Source organism: Vigna unguiculata, chromosome 7, assembly GCF_037176805.1.
Source record: "Vigna unguiculata cultivar grain cowpea cultivar isolate G323 ecotype 2 chromosome 7, ASM3717680v1, whole genome shotgun sequence".
In the NCBI taxonomy this organism is placed as follows: domain Eukaryota; kingdom Viridiplantae; phylum Streptophyta; class Magnoliopsida; order Fabales; family Fabaceae; genus Vigna; species Vigna unguiculata.
Window position 1 is genome coordinate 45,789,307 of NC_140798.1, and position 12,685 is coordinate 45,801,991.

The following is a 12,685-nucleotide window of genomic DNA, read 5'->3' on the forward strand; positions in this document are numbered from 1 at the left end:
GAATTATTTAAATAATACTGTTTTAAATTTTAATCGATTGGTCATGTGAAATGTACATTAGAAACGTATTTTTTATTAATTTGGCATGATAGAGTAAGCCATGGGTGTCAGTAGCAGGTTCTAGTACGGATTACAGAGAGAGGTAGCTTCTCACAGATCACCTCAGTTCTGAACAATTCTTCTACCAATTAGCAATAAAAAATGAATAATTGAGTATTAGTTCAGAAGATTAAATAAATAAGTGTTTCGCAGCTGAATCCAAGATCTGTCTCTGTCATATTGACCTTTATTTATACCATTTGAACTCCGTTTTTGATCCTCCACTCTTCATTTCTCGATGCAAAGCTATGCAATATAAAAAAAAGTGAAGTTCCCCATGGAGGGGCAAAAAAAATATGAAGAAGATTTTGACGGAGAAAGGACTGAGAAGAAGAAAACGCTGAAGAATTGCAGAAAGAGAAGTATTTAATGCTTCATTGAGATGGGCCAACACGTGCAAGTAACTCCAAAACCAAAATGTGAAGCTCATTACCATCTATTATACTATAATTCAACTTACTCTTGGATCCCAGATTTATCTTCTGCCACTCCATTCATTTCTTCAAATTAAATCAACAAAATATTAACTTGTCACTTTTACACGAATTTTATTATTATAATTTGAATTAGTGACGTAAAAATGGATTACAATTCGCGAGTCAATCCGACTCACTATAGATTTGGATTGGGTTGCGTTGAAATTTTTTTACAAATTTCAATACGGGTTTATTTTTGACTTGGTTCATTTAGAACCCGGCTCATCCGGGTTGAACCCGTGGTGAGTCGGGTTGGCTCACCAACCCGTAGATAAAAGGATCATACAAGTGTTTTTTATTAAGTTGGGCTTTATATTTGGGTTATGTTAGTTTTTTTAGCCAACACATCAATAATTTGTATTTTTTTTATTTTGGTTTGTAGTTGGACTGTATTAAAGTTTATTTAGATTTTAATTATAACTATAATTTAGTTTTGAATGAAAAAAAGTAAAAAAAAATTGTATTTTTTTAAATTAAGTGAACCCGTGAGCCAACCCGTTTAATTCGCCAACCCGTAGTGAGTTAGATCGGGTTCGAATTTTTTTTGCTCGCTAAAAAGTGAACTAGGTTGGATTGACTCACTAAATCATCAACTCATGATGGATTGAGTCGGGTCGGACCGAATTATCTGTTTTAATAACTCTAATTTGAATAGTGTGGTTTTATTTCTTTGTTGTCTTAACATGTCACAATTAATAAAAATACAAACGTGACACTTTACCACAATGTCACACCAACACACGTATACTAATGTGATGCACTATTGCATGAGAGTATCAACATTTCACTAAATACTATACGTGTATAAGTACAAAAAAAGTACAAATAAAAATATAAGAATAAACTAAAACATAGAAAGACAATTTTCGATCGAAATGAAAAAAGAAAAAGACCCAAGATAATAAACCTAAAATGTTTTCCTAACTGTACCTAGTAATATGAACTCATTTTGTACCTAGTAATATGAACTCATTTTATAATCACAGCATGTTAATATGGTATAATCGAAGTATATTAATAACTATGCATAAATTAAAAAAAAAAAACTTTCAAACTATTCTTAGACGTGGTTAAGGATGATAATAGATCGGATTGAACACAGATAGTGTTTATCTGTAACTCGACCTACGACAAAAAAATTTATCCGCTATCCGTCTTGATATTCGTATGGATACCCGTTTAAAAAATATTCACAGATATTTTAAAACTCATGGATACATATAGATATTCACAAATATTTAAAAAAAACATATTTTATAAATATCTAAAATTAAGTTTAAATAAAATTATAAAAAATGCAAAATCAAATATAATTTTAATTCAATTTTTAATTTAATAAAATATAATTTTAATTTTAATTTTAACTTTTTATAATTAACGAATATCCATAAATACAAATAATATAATACTCACATCCAATACGTTTATATAAAGATATTAAAATAGTTACTTTCTGATAGTCATGATAATAAACTTGCGAATATCCGTAAATATCGACAAATATTTAAAAAAACATATTTTATAAATATTTAAAATTAAGTTTAAATAAAATCATTAAAAATGTAAAATTAAATATAATTTAAATTATATTTAATAAAACATAAATTAAAATTTAATATTAATTAAAATTTTAACTTAATGAAATATAAATTTAATTTTAAATTTTTTTATGATATATGAATAATATAATATTTCCACCCAATATTAAAATACCTATTACCCTGTATACACGCACAAAATAAATCCCCGCAATTAGCAACTGTATTCGTCACGAATTAGGGATGTGGTACCGTGAAGGGTGGATATAAACTTGAGTAATAAATGATGAAGTCTCCATCAAACGTATTAGAAAATAATAAAAGATTAGTACCACTACTAACCAATAACACAATCCATTATTGGTGATAAACATTTGAGGACAGGAAGGACAGAGTGGTCTTTCAGTTGAACGTAACAGCAAAAAGTTGCATATTAGTATAGTCTTTTGAGGCAGAACGATGTGTCAGTACTCCCAAACCACCAAAACCACGCATTGCATTAACACGATACGCTCATTGCAATTAATCCCTCTCTCTCCATAACAATAACTCCACCAAATTATTACCGTTAAGCCCTTTCATTTTCACATTAATTCCACATTTAACACCAACCATTTACATAGGCACAGACTCAAACACTCTTCGCTCGCTCCTCTCTCTCTCTCTCTCTCTCTCTCTCTGCGAGAGTAACAATGGCAGCGACACTCTCTCACCTTGCTCCTTTTCTGGTTTTTCATTTTCTTCTTCTCACGGTTCAAGGTTCCAATAACCCAGATTTCGACGCTCTCGTGGCCTTCAAAACCGCTTCAGACACTTCCCAGAAGCTCACAACATGGAACACCAGCAGCACCAGCCCCTGTTCCTGGAGCGGCGTGTCGTGCATTGGCGACCGTGTCTCGCGACTCGTTCTCGAAAACCTCGACCTCCAAGGCTCCATTCATCCCTTGACCTCACTAACTCAGCTCCGAGTTCTCAGTCTCAAAGGAAACCGTTTCTCCGGTCCCGTTCCCGACCTCTCCAACCTCACTGCACTCAAACTCCTGTTCCTGTCTCGCAACGCCTTCTCCGGCGAGTTTCCGGGGACCGTCACGTCGCTCTTTCGCCTCTACCGACTCGATCTGTCCAGCAACAACTTCTCCGGCGAGATTCCGGCGACGGTCTCTCACTTGACCCACCTCCTAACTCTCCGCCTCGACGGGAACAAGTTCTCCGGCCACATTCCTGACTTCAACCTCCCCGACCTCCAAGAATTCAACGTCTCCGGTAACCGCCTCTCCGGCGAGATACCCAAACCATTATCAAGTTTCCCCGAATCATCGTTCGGGCAAAACCCGTTTCTCTGCGGTGCCCCAGTAAAAAAATGCGCATCCGACCCAACCAAACCCGGATCAGAAGGCGCCATTGCTTCGCCGTTGTTACCACATAACGATAACAACCCAACAACCACCGTATCATCTTCACCAAGCTCAATGCCAAAAACGTCAACACCAACGTCAAGTAGTAAAAGCCACGAGAAGGGTGCTTCTAAAATAAGCCCGGTGGCGCTTATAGCTATTATAGTTGGTGATGTTTTGGTTCTTGCAATAGTGTCTTTGCTTTTGTATTGTTACTTCTGGAGAAACTACAAGTTAAAAGAGGGGAAGGGAACGAAGCTTTTTGAGAGTGAGAAGATTGTGTATTCGTCAAGTCCGTACCCTGCTCAGGGAGGGTTTGAGAGGGGTCGCATGGTGTTCTTCGAGGGTGAGAAAAGGTTTGAACTTGAGGACTTGCTGCGAGCATCTGCGGAAATGCTTGGAAAGGGAGGGTTTGGCACCGCGTACAAGGCAGTGCTCGATGATGGGAACGTGGTTGCGGTGAAGAGACTGAAGGACGCGCAGATTACAGGGAAGAGGGAATTCGAGCAACACATGGAGGTGTTGGGAAGGTTAAGGCATCCAAATGTCGTTAGTTTGAGAGCTTACTATTTTGCGCGCGAGGAGAAGTTGCTGGTCTATGATTACATGCCCAATGCCACCTTGTTCTGGCTCCTTCACGGTACCTCTAACCTACCTACGTCATTTCGTTTTTCCATTTCCACCTTCATGACTGTTTCTGTTTGTCTGTTTGTATGTCATAGGCCACATGAATGAAATAAAACAAAGTTTTACATTTTTTTTGTTCTTTAGCTGCTCCTCAGCTCAAGAGTGGGTTAACTGCTTTGAAATTAATTTTCGTTGCAGCCAGCACCATACCCATAGGTTACCCTCTATGTAGGTTAGATGTAGTTGGTTTCACTGGGGGGTCCACTTAGAGTCTCCTTCAAATTTTGATCATGAACCATGTGCATTGGGTGGGTTCTCTTTATGATGATTCCTTCCTTCTCCCTCCTCGCAACGCTGTAGTAATTTTTTAATACATTGTTTCCAGCAATTGTAGATAAAGGAACTGTTAACTGAACAGTTGCTGTACAAATCACAATCATAAACCCCTGGGAATCGGGACAATGTATTGTACCATGCAGACTGATTTTTCTTTGTCTTGGACTGCTTTTCAATAATAAAAAAATTAAAGAATAGGAGAAGTATAGTGCTTTATGTTCTTTTCCTGCAACATTTGGCCTTTAGCTTTATCTTTTGGCAGTTGAATGTCGAAAAAGTGCATAGTAGGTGTTTGCATCAGGAAATTGAAAGTTATATATGTAGTGGCAAATGTGTAATTAAATGGAACCTGATGGTCGAATTGGTGTGCTTCCGACAGGGAACCGAGGACCCGGACGAACCCCACTGGACTGGACCACGAGGCTGAAAATAGCAGCGGGAGCGGCGAGAGGCGTGGCTTTCATTCATAACTCGTGCAAGTCCCTTAGACTCACCCACGGTAACATCAAATCCACCAACGTCTTACTCGACAAGCAGGGCAACGCGCACGTGTCTGATTTTGGGCTCTCGGTTTTCGCGGGCCCAGGCCCATTGGGTGGGAGGCCCAACGGCTATCGCGCGCCGGAGGCATCGGATGGTCGAAAACAGACCCAGAAGTCTGACGTGTACTCTTTCGGTGTGCTCCTGCTCGAGATTCTGACAGGGAAATGCCCCTCCGTGGTGGAGAGTGCCGGCAGTGCTTACGGTGGCGTGGTGGACCTGCCGAGGTGGGTCCAGTCAGTGGTGAGAGAGGAATGGACGGCTGAAGTGTTTGATCTGGAGCTGATGAGGTATAAGGATATAGAGGAGGAGATGGTGGGGCTGCTTCAGATTGCGATGACGTGTACCGCGGCAGCCCCTGATCAACGGCCCAGGATGAGCCACGTCGTGAAGATGATTGAGGAGTTGCGTGGGGTCGAGGTGTCGCCGTGTCATGACTCGACGGATTCTGTTTCCGAGTCACCTTCCTTGTCTGAAGATGCGTGTGGAACAAGTCAGTGAAATAAGGGACTGAGTGCTAACTAGGTTGTGTGGATGGTGGTAGTATTGTAAATCAGATTATTGAGGGTTTTGTTTTCCTAATTATTTTTAATCTCGTATTGGTTTGGTGCTAGTCCTTGCCCAGTTTCCTAAATGCCAAGATTGATTTTGGTTTCGAGGTTTTCCGCTAATTAAAGCTGCGTGAAATTAATGACGCGTTTGTATGAATTATTAAACATAATAGAGCTCTAAAATGAGAGGTAAAGGGCAAATATATGTTTTGGGGTATGTGGGTGAAGAACCTCATTGTTGGGTCAGTGCAATAATGGTTGACGTGGACTGTGTAATGAGAAGGGTTTCAAAAGTAAAGCATGCCTGGTTTGATTAGCGAAATTTAACTGATTATTAACATTTGTTGTCTTTTTTGACCGTCAAGGAATAGGGAGGTATCCAAATTATTTTGTTTCGCTCTTTCTTTTGTGCTTTCACACTTACCTTATTTTTTATGTCTAATATAATAGGTGTATTATCTTTTAATGGTTTTGTATTTCTTCGACTTTGTCACCATTTTTGAAACATCCAATTATCATTGACAGATGTATGGAACCAATGGAAAACTCACTGTATTTGATTAAACAAGTCTACAAACTTACAAGATAAAAAGAATGAATGAATGGTCATAATGGTAACCTGTGTTTGTGTACCTATGGTAGTATTAGAAATGCATTACCATGGGTGCAATCTTCGTGAGCTTTGACACAGTACTAGGTGCAAATTTCCTAGCAAACAGAAAACAGACATTGATGCTATCTCCGTTATTATACTTGCATTTGTGATTCCTTAAACTCTCTAGGAACTTCACAGTAATCTCCGACCTCAGAAATTTAGCTGGGTGTGGACCACCCTTTGACCAATCAACCCAAGTCAAACTCCTGTTAGAATTCCCCTCCCAAAACTTGATGCTCACATACGTTGGCAAGTAATGTTCATCTGCGTAACATGAACCTTTGCAGTAGTCTTGAAAAACTGGGAAATATTTTCTGTCAGATACTACTTCTAGTGCAAGCTCTCTGTCCATTTCAAACCATTGGGACCCTTTTCTCCATTGGTTGAGGGAGATGTCGGGCAACATCTGGATATTATATCGGCCTCGCCCAACCGAACTTGGATCATCAAAAGCCATGACATAGTTTTCGGTAGAGTTCATCAAGTAAGTGTAGATGGTTGAGAAATTGAAGAGTGGTATGCATGATTCTGACAGCAGTACAAAGCGTTGGTTTGAGATATCAAGAAGTGCATTGGCCAGCAAGCGACGTTCAGCTTCAATCATGTTCACATTGCCCCATTCCACTTCCTGCATTATGATAATAGCAGATAATGAGATAATGAAAGAACCAATGTTTCTTTCTAAATTGAAGCAAATTGTCGGTATTGGAACTAGATAATGGAAATAAAATTAAAACCTGTAGTACCCTATCATGTGAGGACTAAGATTCGTTTTACTTTATTTTTATACACAAGAAATTATGGCTGTAATAAATGATCCACACAAAATATGAGTACTACTTTCTGATAAGACAAATGAATCAATTTGTAAAGACTTGACATGGTGTACAATTTACACTAAAAGGTAGTAGATATCATTGTCCTTTTATCAATTGGGGTTTGCTAATTTAGAAATGTTTCCCTAAACCAGTAGCAGCTAGCTGTAACCAGTTTTCTTCTGTTCTATTTTCTTCTCCACATTTCCCTCTATTGGTTTTTTTAATTGTTCTTACCATTAAACAATTGCATAGCTAGCTACAAGTATAAGAATATAACAAGACACCTGCAACAGAGAATACAAATACAGTCATAGGGTATGAACTTTTTTTTTTGGTAACAAAAATTTGCATATTGTATGATGCATTCCAATTAGGTAGCTATAGGTTCTCAGTAGATGATATATTTGTCGTTGACTACGTTAATGATCCCACCCACACAAAGAATAGTCATTTCCATAATTGACAATAAACCAATAGTAAATGTAACAGGGAACTGGATAAGAAACCAACTGACCTTACTGGGAATTCTCCGACCTTCAAATACAGGACTCTCCGGTTGTGATCCATTGTAGGATGGATTGGAGTGCACGTAAATTGAGTACAAACCTTCATGCCCTTCGAAGAATTTCTCCCACAAAGGTGCCAAAAACAGAGGACCCCTTGTCAAGAACATGAAGGCAACCTTCGGAACACGGTCAAATGGGTAATCAGGGATCTTTGCTGTCATTGAAGCTCTCCAAAGCAATTCCTCATCGTCCATATCATGCACGACTTGCGGAGGCTGAAGGAAATCCTTCAATCCTACATGAACACTCTCAGTTTGAATTTCAGCTCGAGTTTCTGTTTGGATTTCTGTTTGAGTTTGAATCAGTGTGTGAATTTGAGTTTGATTAGATATTTCTGGTTTTGTTGTTGGTGTTGGCAGGATTTGTGTTCGCGGAAAGGAAGAGAGTGACAACTGCGTGAATTGTAGACTAAAGTTGCAGTTTCTTAGATAGAAACTGAAGATAACCCCAATGGTTATACCAAAGCCCAGAATAACGATATAGGCGAGGAACCGAACAAAGTGAAATTGAGCATTGAAAAACTTGGAAACAGAGTTTAAGGGGTATTGATTATTTTGGCCCTTCATTCTCCAGGGGACAAAAACACCAAATTCCTTGATGACTCTGCTATATGGGTATATACGATGGGTGCCAAAGTTAAAATCTTGTAAAGAAGAAGCAATAAGAAATACGTTACTTGATGAAACACTCAACTCAACTGTATCAGCAACGAACTAATCTTCTGATTAAAATATCTCGATAAAAGATCAAATGAAAGTGTTTTCTATATATAAGGTTTACCTAGTTTGAGACTTAAAAATCGATGGAAGCTTAAAGAAAGAAAATGAAAAGGGGTGAAAGAGAAAGAAAGCCCTGGAAGTGGAGAGAGATCAAGAAAGGCAGAAGAAAAGCTATCCCTTTGCTCAATTTATGGCACAAACAGACCCTTCAAAACAGGAGTCGATGGCTTGGAATAGGTGACTTTTTCTGCTATGTTGTCCTCGATGGTCACTTATTATGATGAGTATATTCCTTTATTTTTTATGCTCTCCTAGAATAGTAACAGCTTTGAATAAAAGCTGAAGTTGAAAAATCCAGAAACAGTTATGGCGGGTTTAGGAAACCCGTCGAAGATTAATTATATACAAATTCGTTACAAGAAACCAATAAATATATTACATGTGGGTGATTGGAAGTAGGAAATCATTAAATAACGCGTTGAAGTTTACAAGGAAAATGCAGATTCTGTTGTCGTTAATTGGTGCCGCCTGTTGCTGGTACAGTGTGCAATGCTGAAACGACAAAGACGTTTTCTTTCTCTCAAAACGTATGTTACGACGAAGACCTGGTTAGGGTTATGTTATGTAGCCGCCAACTACATATTTTTCAACACCTCCTTTTCTTACGTGTTTGGTCACTGAAGTTTCGACCATTCCATTTCTGTGGAACTTTTCGTAAAACAAATAAAAAAGTGTTTTATATTCAGAAGAGAGGTCTCGTGGAAGATGGGAGCATCTTGAATAATTTCTTCCACAAAACTAAAATTCAATCCAATAATCAAAAACGATATGCTGAGAATAATGCAAGAAATGAGCATTAATAGAATTGTAGTTATATTAGACGCGTGTGAATTTGTGTTTTTGAAAAAAATTGTTGTCAAATAAAATTTGATGACTCTTGTATATTGGTACTTGTTCATAATAGTGTTGTTAGGGTAGAGTTGTTAAGCGGTGTGGGTTTTTCCAAAGGGTGTGAAAGTGTAGTTTCTGAAAAGGTTATAAGAAAAGTCAATGTGGGTGGCAATGCTAATAATAGAATGGGACAACGCATGTCGTGCATAGATAAGTTGAACCGTGTAAAATGGGTTGAGGAGAAGACCTTACTTTTTGAACCTATGAAAGAGAGGTGGGTGAGATTGTAACTCTGTTTTCAGTTGAAAAAAAAAAAGGAAAATAAAACAAAGTGTACAAAAATAAAAGATAAATACATTCAAAATTATAATTACTCATTTAGAGAAAAAAAATACGATAGAAAAAATGCAAAAAAATGTTATCTTAAAAAAATTAATTGTCAACTATAAAGTTTTCATTTACAAATTTTTAAGTTATATTTGTTTGTATTCCGAAACATCTAATAAGTCAATAAGTCTTACATCTCTTAGAAGTCAAAGTCCAGCGCAGTTTAAATATTTTAATCTCCTTCCATCTTTTAAGACGTCTTTTAAAGATAAATCCATGATAGAACTCCTTATATACAAATGATGACTAAATTCTATGTTCTAAAGCAGACATCTAAAGCGGATATCTCATATTATATATAAATATTTTTTATAAGGTGAGTTTATATAAGTTTAAGCTAATTAAATAATACTTTTATTGTGATAAGAAATTACGTTTCATCACTTTTAAGACTTTTTCTTTTTTCTGTAAATTTTGCTCAAATGACAAGATGTTATAAGAACCACACTTTTAGAATCTTTCATTAATCTTTTGAGTTTTAAAGGGCCTATGATATGAAAAATTTGTATAGTATAATTTGGTCATTCATTTAATTAATGTTAAAATTTCTAACATTCTCTCCCATGATAAGAATATGGGAACCTGAGAATAAAGAGTAATATAATAGCATATAGCACCATAGTTCACCATAGTTCAAACTCTATTCTCATCTTAGGAAACTAGACTTTAATTAAGCCTAATTTAACATCTAATACCAATTTGATAACATCAAATTTACGCCTATATCGTATATAGTAGTACTTTTAAATAATACGTAATCTTTAATAATCATCTAATAATTTTCTTGTGAGAGATAATTTTTCACGTGAAGATAAATATGAGAGAGTTTGTTAATGTCAAAACATCTTAAGAAGAGAAATTGTCAAGTGTGAATTGTATACTAGTTTCTTCCAAATAAAATAAAAGTTGACATTTATATATTTTTAAACATATTATTATCCATAAGAGTTTAATAACTAGTTGAAATAACCACAACCATATGTCAACTGATTTATGCGAAATTATTCAGTTCAACTAGGACAAGTTATGTTTAAAAATTATATGTATTAATATATACATATATATATATATATATATATATATATATATATATATATATATATATATATAGTAATCAACTTTTTGGAGGAGATCCATGAAATAATAGGATATTATTCTTTGGATAAAGTGTTAATATACATTCTTAAATAAATATGTAATTCATATATACGCCTTAGTAATTTAAAAAAACATAACGAAAATATGTTCTTACAAATATAAGTAAAAGTTGCAAAAGAAATCTATTACCAACAAAAATTCTTAGAATCTACTAAATTTTTTATATTATATAAGATTTTTCTTACAAATTTATTGAAAACTTTCCTCCTCAATTTTCTTTTTCTTCCCCCCATTATCCACTGCACTCCATCAACCTTATTCTCATTTCCTTTCTTTCCCCACCAAATACTTATACTCAAACTCATCTTTTTCTCTTTCCCTTTTATTCGATTCTTCTTTCTTTCTCTCAAAAATAGAAAACAAAACTTTGTTTTGAAACCTTATTTGAAATGTTGTTCCAACTTAACTTCTCTTGCATTGTATATATAAACCTTTTTGGATTTTATTTTTGTCAACACTAAAAAGGATAACAAAAAGATTGTTTTTTCTTTATTTATCCAAGAAACGAGTTTTTTTTTTTTTATGTTATTACTTTTGTTAAAAAAGAGGTTGGGTGTGGGTGCAAGTTGGAGGGAGGAAGAAGTTAAGTATGGTAGAGAATGGACAAAAATGCATTTGAGTAGAGAAAGGAGAGAAAGAAATAAAAAAGGTGAAAGATGAAGATTAAGTTGACCAAAGAAACAATTTGAATCACTTTAAAAATATAAATATTAAATTATTCTTTTTTAAAGTAAGACCAAACTATGTAGAAAATAGTGATCGATGCAAAATTTAATCTTTTTTTATTCTAGATTTGTTTTTTCACATACTTATATTTAGATTTATCCCTATCCATCAGAAAGTTTTCAGAAACCACTGGCAAGAAGGCGAAGAAAAGGGTGAGAAAGTAGAAACTAAACAGATAAATTAAGTGTAAGTTTGGAGAATCATTCAAACCAGTTTAACTGAGATTTTTGGCATTTCAATTAATGCATAAACAGAAAATGAACTTTAAGGATGTATTTTACATAACTTATTTCAAAAAACACATTTACAATTTTACTTAACAAAAAAGGGAAATGTAATTTTTTTTTTCTCAAATTCCAGAGAACGAAAGGGTGAGATTGAGATTAACATATTATTCTGATGCTTTCAACGTAACATTTTTTAGTCAGAAGTATTGAAGACACGACGAGAATCCGTTGCCACCGAAGTTATGTGTTAATCCCTTTCTTCCCACCAATTATTTCTCAACTAATTTAATATATTCCTTGTTTTTATCTCGTGGCCAAATGTTCATAGACGATGCTACAATAACTTAATTCACAGATTGTTTGTTTATAATTTGACAAATTGCGTTGAATAATAATATATGACTATACGTCATTGGCAGAATTTTTTTACATAATCAATTTAATATATACTTCTATCATAAAAAAGAACGAAGTTGAAAACTATTATTAAACCGTAAAGTATTTAACTTAACAGATTAAAGATCGTGACATTTGTGATAAATTTTTATGAATTAAAAGAAATAACTAATGCCAAACAGAACCGGTTGATCGTGATTATAAGGTGACAAAACCGAAAAACATTGCTACCCCGACAGTAGGTGCATAACAATTTTAGACTTTATGGTTCTTATCTTTTATTTTTTGTTGATTTGGTTTACCGTAGATCATTGATTTTTTTAGAAAAAAAAAATAATGATGCATTAATTAATTATCTATCATAAATCAAATTAAAAAAATAAAGAATGAGAGTCATAATATCATGATTTATACATAAATATTATTTAACAAGATGAAAATTATGAAGTAATAGTAATAATAATAATTATTATTATTATTATTGCAGCACAGTGAAATTAATTGAGTGATCAAATAAAACGTTCGAATGAATAAACATCAAATGTTCAAAGAATTAAAAATATAATAAAATATGTAAAAGC

The 12,685-nt window shown here is 34.9% G+C and overlaps 2 protein-coding genes across 2 annotated transcripts; one reads left to right on the plus strand and one right to left on the minus strand.

Moving 5' to 3' along the window:
• The first annotated feature begins 2,604 nt into the window (after positions 1–2,604).
• LOC114191484 (leucine-rich repeat transmembrane protein kinase family protein) lies at positions 2,605–5,623 on the plus strand. Its single transcript, XM_028080671.2, has 2 exons — positions 2,605–4,147; positions 4,850–5,623. The coding sequence occupies exons 1-2, from the start codon at positions 2,806–2,808 to the stop codon at positions 5,509–5,511; spliced, it is 2,004 nt and encodes a 667-aa protein (XP_027936472.1). The 5' UTR covers positions 2,605–2,805; the 3' UTR covers positions 5,512–5,623.
• Positions 5,624–6,091: 468 nt separating this feature from the next.
• Positions 6,092–8,998, minus strand: LOC114191486 (glycosyltransferase BC10-like). The gene is made up of 2 exons (XM_028080673.2): positions 7,549–8,998; positions 6,092–6,844 (listed from the first exon to the last, which is right to left on the minus strand). The coding sequence occupies exons 1-2, from the start codon at positions 8,164–8,166 to the stop codon at positions 6,206–6,208; spliced, it is 1,257 nt and encodes a 418-aa protein (XP_027936474.1). The 5' UTR covers positions 8,167–8,998; the 3' UTR covers positions 6,092–6,205.
• Between the last annotated feature and the right edge of the window lie 3,687 nt (positions 8,999–12,685).